This window comes from Acartia tonsa, chromosome 8, assembly GCF_053477335.1.
Source record: "Acartia tonsa isolate MP-2025a chromosome 8, ASM5347733v1, whole genome shotgun sequence".
Taxonomy (NCBI): domain Eukaryota; kingdom Metazoa; phylum Arthropoda; class Copepoda; order Calanoida; family Acartiidae; genus Acartia; species Acartia tonsa.
The window spans coordinates 52495387-52510846 of record NC_137267.1 but is presented as its reverse complement, the minus strand read 5'-3'; the positions used below and the strand labels follow the sequence as shown (position 1 = coordinate 52510846).

General features: G+C 31.2%; 1 protein-coding gene across 1 annotated transcript; it reads right to left on the bottom strand.

Moving 5' to 3' along the window:
• Nucleotides 1-3488: 3488 nt before the first annotated feature.
• Pdk1 (Phosphoinositide-dependent kinase 1) lies at nt 3489-12983 on the bottom strand. The gene is made up of 20 exons (XM_080170904.1): nt 12863-12983; nt 12293-12369; nt 11922-12009; nt 11572-11626; nt 11236-11289; nt 10642-10723; nt 9881-9959; nt 9469-9559; nt 8926-9019; nt 8373-8453; nt 7775-7845; nt 7443-7555; nt 7091-7166; nt 6726-6787; nt 6374-6492; nt 5920-5995; nt 5167-5198; nt 4653-4756; nt 4213-4289; nt 3489-3652 (listed from the first exon to the last, which is right to left on the bottom strand). Exons 1-20 carry the CDS (start codon nt 12964-12966, stop codon nt 3565-3567), a joined length of 1623 nt encoding a protein of 540 aa, XP_080027030.1. The 5' UTR covers nt 12967-12983; the 3' UTR covers nt 3489-3564.
• Between the last annotated feature and the right edge of the window lie 2477 nt (nt 12984-15460).

Sequence of the window (15460 nt, the reverse complement as noted above, 5' to 3'; positions counted from 1 at the left end):
ATGATATTGCACCAAATAATGCTTAACATTCCTACGTTTTTTTCATATTAAACCATGGCGAAACCTAACTTTTTAGTCGATAAACCAAATATTAAACATAAACCTAGTACATTCACTAAAATACTACGGATCAATGCTGGAAGGTGCTTAGAATCACTTTACTGTTCAATATTCCCTCCATGCAAAATGATTGAATATTTATCTCTGTAACTAAGTAAGTATAAAAAAAACTATTAAGTAGGTAAATTAAAAACATTGAAAATTGAACTAAAAAAGAAGGTAAAAGCAGTATTTAAACATATAAACTTAGGCCTATGAAAATTAATTAGCTATAAAAAAAACAAGGATGAAACAATTTATAAGAACAAAAAATTAACAAAATAAGATCTCTGCTAAAAGAAACTTACAAGTTATTTATACCATCGTATTATAGACAGCTTTCCGCGGATATAAAAATAAAAAATAAAAGATTAAAGCCAGTTTTGTTAGCTCCGGGTTAACAAACCGGTATTAATCTTAATATTTTTATTTTAGTATTTGTGGAATAATGTCTGTTATGCGATGCTATACATGAATTTTCAGTATGATTGGAAACCGGTTCTAATCCAGCGGATATTCATCAGTTTCGAAGCCATAATTTGAAACACAGCAATATAATGAAAACAAGCTCTAAAATTTTTAAAAATTTCACAATATTTCACGAATTTTATTACTAAGCTAAACTAAGGGTGCTGCAAGTACAACCAAAATAAATATTATTTTAATGCTGTACTTCATTATTTAATTTCTAAAACTAACTAATAGGCATTTAAGTAACATTGTATTTAATGCACAGGTTTAATTTAATAAAATCCTATGCATTTAATTTTAAACAGTTATCGCATCGTATTATAGACAGATTTCAGCGGATATTTAAATGAAACATAATAAACTAAAACCAGTCTTGTTATTCACAAGGGCCCAAGCCCCGGGCTAACAAAACTGGTATTATACCTATGATTTTTATTTCAATATTCGTGTAAAATTGTCTCTAATACAATGCTATAATTGATTTTCCAGAAAGGCTGAGAACCGGTTGTAATCCAGTGGATATTAATCGGATTCAAAGCCATACTGGAAAAAAGTTTATTCCAATCCGCATATGTATCATATTATTTAATCACCAGGACCGCACTGCGCGGATATGACAATATGCATAATTGTAAGCACATCTGTTTAACAATAATATGTGGTATTGAGTGTACACCACAAACCATAGTAGCTAGATATTTTATTTTCGACTAAAACGCAAATTTTTTAACCACAAAAATATAAGGACAAGTGCTTTGAAGCCGTTTTTAAAAAGACAATTTCGGCGTTTTCCCTTAAAGTGACTTTTGAACAATTACAACCTCATCCCTCCTCTTATTTTTAAAATAAATTGGAAATATTAAGGGCGAGGTTTTTTTTTCGTTTCTAACTTGAGTTAGGTTATGTTAGGTGCTGGGTAGCCCCGCGGGGTTAGGGCACAGTAGGTAAAAGCCTCCCGAAGGGGTTATGTAGAGAAAAAGGACCTATCTCGCTTACTTATTTTCAACATATCTAAAAAATGATGGGGAGAGAGGGTTCCAGTGCTCGATAGCCACTTTATGGGAAAGCCCAACAATTTATATTATTATACTATATTATTAATTTATCTATGTAACATATTATATTATGTATTAATTAACTATTCACGGTTGGTTTTTTATTAAATGAATAAGTTAGGGTACAATGTTTGGCACTTTCGATATAAGTAAATGATAATAAAAAACCCATAGAATGCGATAATAACTTCAGAAAAATCTAAGAAAATAGTTTTCATACTTAATTAACGTTTTTAAGTTTTTCTTCAAAAAGTTTAGATAAGATGCCTTTAAAAGTCGTCTATGATTTTGTCAGGGATATAAATGTAACTTCAAAATAAGAATTACAACATATTTTTTCAATTAGTACAAAGTAAAATTTTGAACATTTTATTGATCAGTATATTTTTTAAAATGTGAAGTAGAAACCTGCATATTTTATCATGAAAATTGTGTTATGATTTGATTGTCTGCTAGATTACAAGAAAAAAGATACTGACAGTACTTGTTGGTTCTTTAAAAAAAATTAGGTAGATTACTTTCAGAACCCCTCTTTTTGCAATGTTATTTCAATAGAACAGAGCCGTAGTCTTAGTGTACTCAATATCTAGACAGCCAACCATTGTTTTAGAATTGTTCAATTTTTTTAACTTCTGATAAAAACAGAATTAATGGTATTTTTGTAAATATTATACCTCCAAGAAATGGCTATACTTCCCAATCATATGTTGTGTGATATTTAAGAGGAATTATTTTGATATAATGTCATTAAAATATTCGTTGAAAAAAGTGCTATTCTAGCTTATACTTTACATTTTAATGTGTATGATAATTCAAATAAAAGATAATGAAGATTTATATTATATTTAATTGTTATAATTATAAAGAAAAACCTGGAAACAGTAAAAAACTGACTTTATTTTATTGACGTAGGGAAAATTTTGTCAAATATTTGAATAAAAAAACAATATGAAACAAAATAAATTATTTTTAATATAGTCACAAAAAGGCTTAATGAGTTTAGGAAATATTTCATTCACTAATCATGTCATTTAAACTCTATTACACAGAATACAGTGTAGAAAGATGTTCTCGTTTTAATTTTAAGTAATTTCAAATGCATTTTAATACCTTTTAATGATTTATTTTTTGAAACATCTTTTTATAAAATGTTATTGATTTTTGAAGTTATATGTTAAAATGTTTTTAAATTTTGTTAACATTTTGTTTTAAATGTAGAAAATTGGTAATTCTAAACATTCAAAAATTGATTTTATTAAATTTTCATCACTTTAATTGCATGTTTGATGAAATTTTCAACTGATAATTCAAGAAAAATCGTTTAAGTTTTATTATATTTTACTTTGAAATGTTAAAAAAATATAATTATTGTCAAAAATGTGGAAGTTATACTTTCCTCAAAAAAAGACCTAAAATATGCAAATTAACACGTGTAATGAGATTTTTTTTCTTTCAGGTTTAATTTTAAGTAATTATTGATATTTTTTGTAAAAAGGATTTTATATAAAAAGTTTTAAAACTCGAGTTATGTAGTGGTTCTAAAAAAGGTTGCGAATTTATGCAATTTTCTTGCAAAAAAAATTTTCTAGGATTTTAAAAGTAGCAAAGGGTGTTATTAGACGTACTTACAGATACAATTGCTAAGTCATTTTGGCCAAACACTAAAATAAAGTTTTCACATCTGAGGGTCCAACCGTGTATTATGATGATTTTTTCTATGATGTAATGTATGATTTCAATGTGTACTGTACTATATACTCCAGGGATTTTAAGAGATAAGACAATGGATGATAAATCAAAAATCAATTACCCTAAAGTCCCCTCCCTCCCTGAGCACATAATATTGAGTAGCTCTCTATGTACTAGTAATGTATGTATATATACTTTATTATATTGTAAAGTATAAGTAGCGCAGCTACTCTATAATCTGTCTATGTATCTATTTGTTGAAGTAGAAGGCACAAACTGCATCTATAGCCTTGCACCACTCTGTCGCGTAGCTCTGCGGGTCGATCAGGTAGTAAATCCTAAAATTAAATAAACATTAAAATTTCCTACATCATTTTATCTGTGTTTTTAATGATTCACATGGTATGTCAAAATGTTCTAAATTTTAAGACTTCATCATGTAAAGTTTGAAATGGATAGGTCAATTTTAACAAGTCTAAATAAGCGGAAAGCACTATCCGTTAATACGGTGGGACAGACCCTAATTATAGAAAAGCTTTGCTTTTTAAAGAGTGCATAAAACGACCAATCAAATGCAAATATGTAATTCATTTTACAGTAAGACTTAGAAACAGATTATTATCCGCTGAATTAGTACCGGTTTTGGATAATACTAAAAAAAACATGTATCGTATAGTATTATAGACATTTCTTTACGAATAGTAAAATCATTATATTAATACCAGTTAGTTTGTTAGCCCAGGCCTTCGGCCCCTTGGGGCTAACAAAACCGAAATCAATTTTATAATTTATCGTTTTAATAATCGTGTAAAATTGTATGTAAAATGTAATGTAATGTACAAACAGACAGACACACAGAGATCCTGTTACTTTATTATAAGGTTCTAAATGTATTTACCTATCTGGAGTGTGGACAAAAAATATCTTAAAATTCTTCATCTCAGTTCTAGTTTCAACACTAAGCGGAACTTCACCCTACAAAGTTGAAAATATGTTTCATAATATCTCAAGAATGTTTATATTCACCGTATCCTATTATGAAAAGTAGTAATGTTTTTTGTCTAAATCTTAGGATCTCGGATATCTAATCTTAAAAAAATAGAAAATCAGGTGCTAAATGTTGATTATTAAAATCTTTTTTTCCAGTTTGGTCTTGAAACCGATCAATATCCGCTGTATTAGAACCAGTTTTGGGCCATACTGAAAAATCATGTATCGTATTTTAGACAATTTTCCAAGAATGATATATAAAAATCGGTACCCTCCGAGCTGGAATTAACCTTTATCATTTAAATATCCGCGGTAAGCTGTCTATAATACGAAAATAAGTATTCTTACCTTTAAAACCTTTTCTTTTGGATCGACATAGAATAATCTTGGACCCTCTGTTAATAAAAACATTCGCCTTCGAGACCATAAACCTTTCTTCTTGTCAAGAATGCCTAAAACATTTGTATATTTTTATTATCCGTGAAAAGTTGTCTATAGAATAATCTTGGACCCTCGGTTAATAAAAACATTCGCCTACGAGACCATACGAGTATGTCTGTCTGTCTGTCCGTCCGTCCGTCCGTCTAAAGCTTAAGAAATAGGTAACCGCTGAACCAATTGGGCTCTGCAATTTAGGAAAATATAGCAACTGGTCCTGCGATGGTTTTTAGCTGTATTCTTGGGGAGTAGGACACCCCCACCCGCCCAAAAAAAAGGTAAAACCCTCCCCCCAATAAAATTTTTTTTTTTTTTGAGGTAAAGGAAGAGGGAACCCCACCGCTCCATGAAGCGAAGCCCCAGTGATAAAAATTACATTCCCCCAAATTTATTGAATTCAAATTTAAATTTAATAAGTTCTTACCCTGTTTCAAAATAAGATTCTCCTCCACAAATCTAAATAAAATATATACAATATTAGTAATCTAGGTATAATACAAAGGGATGGTTCAAGGCTAGGTATTTCATTTTTAGATTCGAGTCTTGTAAATTGTTCTTAGTCAATTCTTCAGCCCTTTCTAATGCCCCGTCTAAATTGAGCCTAAGGGCGTAGCCACTTCTCATCTTATAAAGTTGTAAGGTTTTTGTTGTCTGAAGCTTAATATTTTAATAACTATTGAACCGATTGAGTTCTTCATTTTAGGGAAGCTTCACATTGGTTCTGGACTAGTTTTGCCTTTTTTTATAAAGGGAGAGGTAGGTTGTGATAAAATTCCGTAAAGGTGTTAGTTTTAAGGCTTAAAAACAGTTGTAGAACGATAATATTCACTGAAAATGTGTATTTCTCATTGAAAAGAAATATAGACAAAATTTTTTTTTTAAAGTTAACATAAATTTTTATTGTTTTACTACCTACCTATTGTTTTTAGCTTGAAACTCGCAACCTTTACTGAATATTAGCACAACCTACCTCTCCCTTTCTCGGGATAGATTTAGGCTATTTTTTTGCTCTTTCCTTTCATGTCTAAGAATAGTGTATTTTTTTAAAACTAGGTCGAAAAATATACTAACTTTAAAATAAAATGCTCTTTCCTAACCAATGAAAACATCCCTAGTTTGTTAATAAAGTAGTTAAACAGCACAGCCTAATATATAGAAGTATTTTTTAAAATCTTACCGATGATATTCATTATTATTCTTTTGATCTTCTAATAGTTTATTTCTTTCTTCAGTGGATAGGTCATCAATGTTTCCTATAACAAATAATAGGATGTCTACATGTTTGATTGCATTCTTCCAAAAAAAAAACTTTTATGAATGCAATGCAATTCCGTTTGAGTTGGTAAAGTTCAGGTATCTAAAGGGATAAAAAAGACAATGGCCGATATATTGATGTACATCCCATTGATACACAAAATAAAAATTAATACCAGTTTTGATAGCCCAGGCCTTCGGCCACTGGGGGCTAGATTAACTAGTTAATTAAGGACAGGAGGGGACATTGGTCTGTAAATTACACTGGTACCCGAACTATAATCTTATTCATTAGCTCAAGAACTTTAGAGACTTCCATTAAATTTTGATTGGTTGGTTCATAAGTTGGGTGTCCAAACATTTCAACCACTAATTACCTGACTCTGGTATGCATGAAGTTTGTGAAGTAAGCCTATAACAAGGTAGATTATCATCGTCCCCCTCTAATTCGTCCTCGGAGGTTAAATTGGCCTCATCCAGTGACATTCGGAACAGTCTTAACAAATATTTAATAATCTTTAAAAATATTTAATGTTTAATTATGTCCTTTGAATCATGACCGACAGACCGACGAACCAAGCTAGGCTGTATCGGTAGAGGGAATCTTCAACAAAAAATTCAGCTGTCTATCTAAAAGAGCAGCCGAGAAAATAACATTTCCTCCAGCAGCATTACGGGTAGACAGACAAAGTGAATTATAGAGTAGCTTCGCTATAACTTTAAAATTACCTGTTTTTATTTTCCGAATCTAAGCCAGGCGTCATATCTGGGTATCTATCCCAAACAGGATCCTGCAATAGGTAATGGATATATTATTACTTGGATCTTGTACTAGATTTTCATATTCACGCAGCGGGCTAAAATAACGATTTCGCCCTTCCACACCCTTTAACCCTTCCCCTTCCCTCCCACTGGAATTTTTAAAAATCTTTTTTTAAAGTAACCAAAGTTTTTGAGCCAACAAATAAGATATCTTAGTTATAAACTTTGGGTATCAGTGCAACTAAATTGATCTAAAGATAAGTCTGTATATTGACTTGGTAAAGGTCGTGATAATGTGTAAAGCTTATTGGTTGAAAAGTGTGTACACTAACCTGATCTAAAGATAAATCTGTATATTGACTTGGTAAAGGTGGTGATAATGTGTAAAGCTCATCAAACTGAATGCCCCTAGAAAAGAAGGATGATTGGTCTTTGGATTGAAAATTAAGTTCTTGTATATGAACGCAGGCTATTATGTACATAGTAGTAAATCCCAACATTTCCCCTTCTGTAGATTACAATTAGTGGTTGAAATGTTTAAAAACTTCAATTAATTAGCAATCAATCAAATTCATTAAAGGTCCTCAAAGTTGTTAAACCAACAAATAAGAAAACATTATCATTAAACTTTGGGGACTAGTGTAATAAACAGCCCAATGTCCCCTTCCTCCCTGCCGTGCTTACCTAAAGAATGGATGATTCTTAATTGAGATGTACTGATTGAATTCCTCTATGTCGGGTGCTCCTAGCCTCAGCAGAGGTTCTTTAACTATCAATTTCTGCACTAAATCACGAGCCTAAACAAAAAAACAATGGATTTATTGTTACTTGGATCTTACACAAGATTATCATAAACTCTACTTTCCCAGGAGAAATCTTTTGTTGAAAATTTCACCTGTCTATCTTCAATGGCAGCCGAGAAAAAACTTATTTCCCCCATAGCATTACTTACTGATTAACGGACAGAATTATAGACGGTGAATTATAGAGTAGCTTCACTGCTGCAAATTAATGACCTGATCGTTGAAACCTTCAGTAAAATTGTATTCTAGTTTTCTTATCTTCTCGAAAATCAGAAATTCTGACGCTGAAATTGAAAACAAGATTAGTTTTTAAGAAAAATTGCAACATTTCAATTGAAACAAGAATAACCAAATCTAAGATTGGCCAAAGGATTCTCACTTCCAGTCTCCGTGTGCATCTGAGTCCTAACTTCAGAGAATCATGGCTACAACAACAACAACAAGAATGACAACATCCATTTAAGCGATGGAAGTACAAATGAACAATAACTCTTAAAGATTGTCATCATTCTAATCAGTTTAATATGAAGATTATATCTTACAAAAGTTGTTAACAAAAAAAGTTAAAAATCAGCACGTTTTAAATGGAAGTAGGAACTTTCTGGTAACGATTATAGAGTTGCTACGCTTCCTAAATCGTAATTAACTGTTTTAGGAAACATATGCAAAGTTTAAAAACGATAGTATCATTTCAACATGTTTAAAATAACAAAAAAATGTATCCATTATGGACGAACCTACCCTGATTAAAGAAAAGCTTTGCTTTTAAAAACCGCAACACAGACAACCTTTACTTCTTGATAAAATTTACCTGCTTGAAATGGAGGCATTCCAGCCAACATTTGATAAATAATGCATCCAACTGCCCATAAATCAGCTGCAGGGGTGCAACCTTAATATTTGATAAATAATGCATCCAACTGCCCATAAATCAGCTGCGGGGTTGCAACCTTAACAATTTTGTTCTTGTTGAAACAATGGATATAGAATATAAGTGGATATTATGACAGGGGCAAAAATTGTCGTCAATTTAGGTTGCTAACGTGACCCTCATTTATTGGTCAGTTAGTTCGTAGAGTAGGAGGGTAAAATATGGGGTAAAGTGGGTAGTTGGGGGGGGCAACGTTATTTTAGCCAGCTACGGTATCACTTTATTAGAGTACAAGAAAATCTGGTGATAAGTAATAATAATATATTGATTATCCTTTGTTCTTGTTGAAAAATTTCTTTTAAATAGCTACCTAGTGAACTGATATTTATACCTAATAAAAAGGGATTTAAAGGGATAAGAAAATGGCCGATAAATTGATGTACATCCCCAATGAGGATACACAAAATTTGGGTACCAGTTTAATACTACTTACCACTGTTAGTAAGTACTTCAGGACTGACATACTGTGCTGTACCGACAAAGCTTGCACGTCTGTTGGCCATAATCTCCTCGTCTGACTGGTTAAGCTGAACAAAATTTAAAATTATAAGAATAGCCAAAAACCTGCTAAAAGGCAGTCCGACCGCCACGGAGGTTTGATAGTTGGTTATGCTCTTTAATTATGAGAATGTTGACAAAAAGTTTATCTTGAATAAGAGCCGAGAAAATCATCTTTTTCCTGGAGTAGCTTCGCTACTAAAACAATTTTAACAATAGTATTAACGTTGTCTCGATATTTAATAAGAACCAAGTACAGGTTAAAAGTGATAATGTGATTTTAAAACAAGCTATTCATACCGGACATTTTCGAGATCTTTTGGTTTCTTGTAGAGCACAGAAAATAGACCTACCAAGGATTACTCATGCAAAATTTCAGATGGAAATTCGAATTCTAAGTGCCATTTGCTCACTGATTACGAGATGGTTGCATTAAAAAAAACCCCTTATTATAAAACTTTTACATTATCAAATTTACCTCATCTGTTTTTAATATTTTTCCACTGCCAAAATCTGTGAGCAAAATATGCATATTTCGGTCCAATAATATGTTCTCCGGTTTTAAATCTCTGAAAAAAAAGATTATTACATAAATAAAATTGAAAATCTACATCTTAAATATGTCAAGGTTCTAATGGGATAAGAGAGTGGCCGATAATTGGTGTACATCCCCAATGATGTTACACAAAATTACCCATTCTGTAAATTATCATTAGTGGTTGAAACGTTTGGATACTCAACATAATGAACTAACAAATCAAAATTCAATAAAAGTCCACAATGTTGTTAAGCCAACGAATGAGAAAACGTTATTGTAAAACTTTGGGGACTCGTGTGATAAACAGCCCAATGTCCTCTTCCTCCCTGACAAAATTATCCCTGTTATTTACCTGTGAACTATTCCAATCCTGTGTAGGTGCTCTACAGCAAGTACTAATTCACCAGCGTAAAATCTTGTCACTTCGATGCCTTAAAACACAAGTTTGTTAGTAGCAAAGCTACTCTATATTCCACTTTGTCTGTTCGTCCGCCCGTAACGTTATGGGCTGAACATACAACTTTCTTGGTCCTTTCATCCTCGTTTTTATTAAATTTACGAATTTATATTATATCACTTGGAATGATCTAAAGAACTATTTTAAACAGCTGTTAATTTTAATTTCCTCAAGAAATAATTACTTTATCTGTCTAATCAACTTAAAAACATATACAAAATTAACAGGATGTCTTTCTGTCTGTAGCTTAAGATTCTTTTTTGCTTTTAAACTCAAATAAAAAGTGGTTGCGCAATGCCCCCCCCCCCCCCCCCCTCCTCATTAGAAGGGCGTAGCTGCTAGGTAAACAAAGAAAAGCAAGAAATTAAGCATCTTCATGATGATTAGAAAATCTCTATAATAGTTATTCATTAACGACAGCTTTCTGCGGATATTAAAATGAAAAATTAAAAGATTAAAACCAGTTTTGTTAGACCCGAGGGACCAAAGGCCCCGGATAACATAACTGGTATTATTTTATGATTTCTATTTTAATATTCGTGGAAAAATGTCTGTAATACGATGCCATATATAATTTTTCAGTATGACTGAGATCCCGTTCAAATCCAGCGGATGTTAATCGGTTTCAAAGCTATGCATACAGGAAAAAATATTACCTCTGTTTATAGATTTCTTCAGAAAAGAAAAGAAATCGCCACGTTCTGCATAAGTCATAATAAAATACAGACTATCATAATCCTAAATAAAATTATTTTATTTATAAATGCAATTTGTTAGTTGCAAAGCTATTCTATAATTAACTTTGTCTGTCCGTCCGTCAGTCAGTCAGTTTTTCAGTCAGCCCGAATATTACATTGTTTAGTTTGTTTCGTGATTCTTTTAGAGGTTTGAATATTCCCTCTTTTTGTCTTTGTCCATTTCATCTTTTGTGCTTCGCTGCTTAGTGCTTATGGATGTTGTCATCCTTATTGTAAAATATTCTTATAAGGAAACAGGATCATGGAAGAAAAACGAGGTATCGGGTTTCGTTGTATTTTCACAGTAACTTTTGAAGGTTATTTTAGGTTAGGTTAGGTAGATGTAAATAATGCCCCACAGGTTAGGAAATTGGCTCCACAGGATTTGAGCCTAGGGGCTAGAAATGGGAGACAAGCTATTGTGAAAATACGACGAAACCCGCTACTTCGTTTTCTTTCCATAATCCAGAATTTTAAAAAACCTTAAATTAGGTGAAGACTTTAAAAACTTACTTGAAATGTTGAATATAACTTGACATAATAAGGATATTGACTGTTCCACTGATCCTAAACAACAATCAACAATAAATATCGGGTACCCAAAGTTTTATTAACACACTCTCATTGGTTAGCTCTAAAACTTTGGGTACTAATATAAAATCTTAATTTGTCAGTATAAACTAGTAGGTAGTGTCAAAGCTTTTCCACATATAATTCTAATTTACATATTTGGTTAAATTGTTTATCATGGTTAGGGGTGTATATCAATTTATTGTCCATTGTCTTATCCTTAAAGATCCCTGGTAATGGCCCCACTCTTTCTAAAATTAAAAAGTTTGGTTTACTTACTTTTATCCTCAATAAAATTTCCTTTTCGCGCATAACAGCAGCAATCTTCTTTTCCCTGTAAAAAATATTAATCTTAATCAAAAGTAACATGGTGTCTGTCTGTCTGTTAATGTGCCTTGCTAACCACTATAATTCTCCTTTACAATTAAGTGAAGACGTAAACTATTTTGTGGTAGGGTAATTTCACCCGTCTAAAAAAAATTGCCCCTAGAAAATGGTCTATTAAAATCCAAAATCTAAAGTGTGGGGTCGTCGCCACCCTTAGACATCTAGGTACGTTGTTTCTAGAATGATATGAAGATTTTGGTATTTTAATCGAATAAAAATAAAAACAAAAGTATATCCTTTACCTCTTAATATGAACTTTATTACACACTTTAGCTGCAAATTCTCTGCTTTTATGAATATCTCGTACTAGATAAACTGTTGAAAAGGCACCTAAAATAAAAATAAATTGATGTGTCTCCATTAATGAGTTAGACCTAAAGATATTTATCGCATCGTATTATAGACAGATTTCTGCGATTATTAAAATGAAAAATTTTATAAGATTAAAATCAGTTTTGTTAGCCCTGGCCTACCCCTCGGGGGTATTAATTTTAATATTCGTGGACAATTGTCGTAATAAGAAGATATGCATAATTGATTAGTAAGGCTAAGAACCGGTTCTAATCCAACGATATTAATCGGTTTGGAAGCCATAATGGAAATATTATTTTACCTTCTCCTATGGTTCTGCCAAAATAGAATTCATTTGGAGTTTGTTTCCTAGCACCTGCAGAGTCGGATAATGAGGGCCTAAAACAATAACTGTACAAGCATAGATGTATAATCCAGACAACTATATGTCCCAAGTGGTGGAGACCTAACTTCGTCAGCTATCAAATTCCTTTTTGTGTTTTTGTAGGGACTCGGCTTTGTATATATTTTGATATAGATTCATATAAATACTAGGTATTAGATATTTAAGCAAAGATCTAAAGGGATAAGACAATGGCCGATAAATTGAAGGACATTGAACATCGACAACACCATTAAAAAAAACACAATTATCTTCTGCATGTTACAAATAGAGGTTTAAAGTTTAGACTTTCAATTTAATGAAGCAACCAATCCAAATGAAAACTCTTGGTTTCCTACCCAGCTAACCGTGCTAACCCAGCTTTAGGTGTATTAAATCAGTCGTAAAGGTGTATTTAATCAGTCGTAAAGCCAACATTATTTTTTAAAAAATTTGGAACTAAAATAGTAAACAGTCCAATGTCCCCTCCCTCTCTGATAAAATATCTACCTTGAAGAAACGCTGCCTGGTATAGGATCCTCATTATCTCGCCCTCCTCCCCCATTATTAATGGGGATTCCTGGGCCAGTCACTGCCGGGGCAGCTGAAGCCATGGCGTCAAACTTTATTATAATCTGAAAAAAAAATATTTGTCGTCAATTAACGTTGCTAATATATATGGACCTTATTTATTGGTCAGTTTGTTCATCCAGTAGGGAGAGTGGGTCGTTATTTTAGCGAGTATCACTTTAACAGAGCACATGAAAATCTGATTCAACATACGTACAAGTAATAATATAACGTTCGATTAGATTAAGGAATCGTTTTGTAAATATAATATTAAAGTAAATCAATTAAAATTAATTGCAAATCAGTGATATTCAATGTAAATTTCTCAATAAATTTCATAATAACTAGAGGCTAGGCCTCTAGATACCTCTGTGGGTGGGGGAACTTGAAGGAAGTGGGTCTCGAACATAAAATTTCAATTAAAAACCCTTACACATAAGCTTCATTGAATAAAGGTACTTATATTTCTATTCTTCATTGTAAAGGAGAACCGGCCATGTCGATTCAGTGGTTAGCGAGATTATTTAGCTACTTACAAACACATACATCCTGTTACTTTCAGGGATATAATAATACATGATTTTTTTTCAAGCAGAAAGGATTACCTATATTTAAATCTAAAAACATAATTATTAATTTTAAATCTAGCTAAAAATGTATGATATTACTCTAAAAGTGCTTTTAGATATAGAATTATGAAATACTCAGGTTTTTCTGCTATTTGATAATATTTTGTCTGGATCTTACGATCTTTGAAAACGTCGATTCAAATTGGTTGCACTTTTTCAGGGAGTCTCTTTAATATCCTGGGGTGGTTTTAGGCTATTTTTTAGACCTCCCAAACCTTTCTCTAGAAGCTAGGGACGACGCATTGAAGCAACTAGTTAAAAAATAATATAAATTACTCATAAACTTGCTTTTTCGCATTAATAAATTTAAAACTACTACGCAAGACTGAAGAGAGAGGGGGGGGGGTGACTGAATAATAATATTGGAAATAAATATCCGCGGCATTCAAACTCAGGGCTTCCAACCCAAAATTTAAACTCAATTCCTAACTTGAAAAATTATAAAACTATCAATAATATAGTGATTTATGAGACAAAATGATTTGAAATTTAATTTATACACATATAAAAAGACTTTCTTATACGTTTATATTATATTTTTACTACAAAAAAGGACACATTTGTAATAAATGGGAAAAAAGCATTAAAATGTTATTTTTGGTTGGTAACGGCGTTCTTCTTAAAAAGAGAGACTTACAACTTTTTATTATTGTAATTTTTTTTTGATTTTTTTGTAATTATTTACTAATTATTCTTTACAAAGATAGTAATTTCATCCAATTAATATTGTTTTCAAATGAAAATCATTAATTTTTAAATTTGACTAGAGGTAAAAATTTTAAAAATTTAAATTGAATATAAAAAGTTGCAGCTCTGTAAAAGTAAAATTTTCCAGGCTTTACAACAAATCATAGCCAATATTTTAATTTTTATGTTTAATTGAAAAATAAGAAGAAATTGCCAAAAAAAAAGATATATATTATTTAATATTATTTAGAACTTATATGTTTATTAGTTATTAAATTTGTCTTTTTGAATAAAATTGGTTAAAAATTACTTTACTCAAATTATATGTTGTTTACCCTGTAAAAAGAGGTCTAACAACATTTTACCAAAAACATTTTGTGTTATCAATTTTAGTTCATTAATTTATGATTTTTAAAGGGAGTGTGAACGTAAAAATTTCTCATCTGATTATCAAATCTTAACATTTACTAAGCACATTTCACTACACTGATCAACCAAAAATGTCCTATTCACAAAAATATCCAGAAATAATGCCTTGATTTTATGGTATTTTGAGAGGGAAAAAGGAAAAAACAGGGAAAATCTGAACGTTTTTGTTTCTTATAGTGTTTGTAGGGATATTTAACTTGTCATATATAGTTGAAACAATTTACTTACTGTTAAGGATTTATTTTATGCTATAAAATTGCCAATTCGTTTTTTTATAACGTAGTAATTAGGTAATAAAGACATATTTTAAATTCGTATTATTGACAAAAAAAATACCTCACTGTCTACAAAGGGTTGAATCTCATAGGTTATATAAAATAATAATATCCTTTTTAATTGTGTTGAACAATAAATAACCCACTTTGGAGAATTAGTTTACACTTTTATCAGACTGTTTATAAAGAAATATTGCGTCTTTATTATTTACAAATTTGTAATTAAAGGTGGGCGAGAGATGGGCCAATTAAAGTTAATTGGATACTAATAAAAAACCTGTTTCTGGCTTTGTTATTGTATTTGGTTTTCAATAAAAAAATATTGCTTATTTTATCAATTTCTAAGTAACTATACATTGGATTAAAGCAAGGATTATGTTAAAGTCAGCTTAACTGTTAGGAAAAATCTAGAACTATGTGAAAAAGTTTAATTTTAGCTATAATGGGAGAAAAAAGCAATTTAATGCACATTTTATATAATACGGAAAATTTCTTCCTTTCCCCGTACCTTATAAAAA

What these genes read in the sequence shown, in the direction of transcription:
- Pdk1 (XM_080170904.1), bottom strand. Translation starts at nt 12,966, where the DNA reads ATGGCTTCAGCTGCCCCGGCAGTGACTGGCCCAGGAATCCCCATTAAT. An exon ending in TTCATGCATACCAGAGTCAG is followed by an intron (nt 5,996 to 6,373) that starts GTAATTAGTGGT and finishes TATTTGTTATAG; the next exon opens with GAAACATTGATGACCTATCC. An exon ending in TTTGTCCACACTCCAGATAG is followed by an intron (nt 3,653 to 4,212) that starts GTAAATACATTT and finishes ATTTAATTTTAG; the next exon opens with GATTTACTACCTGATCGACC.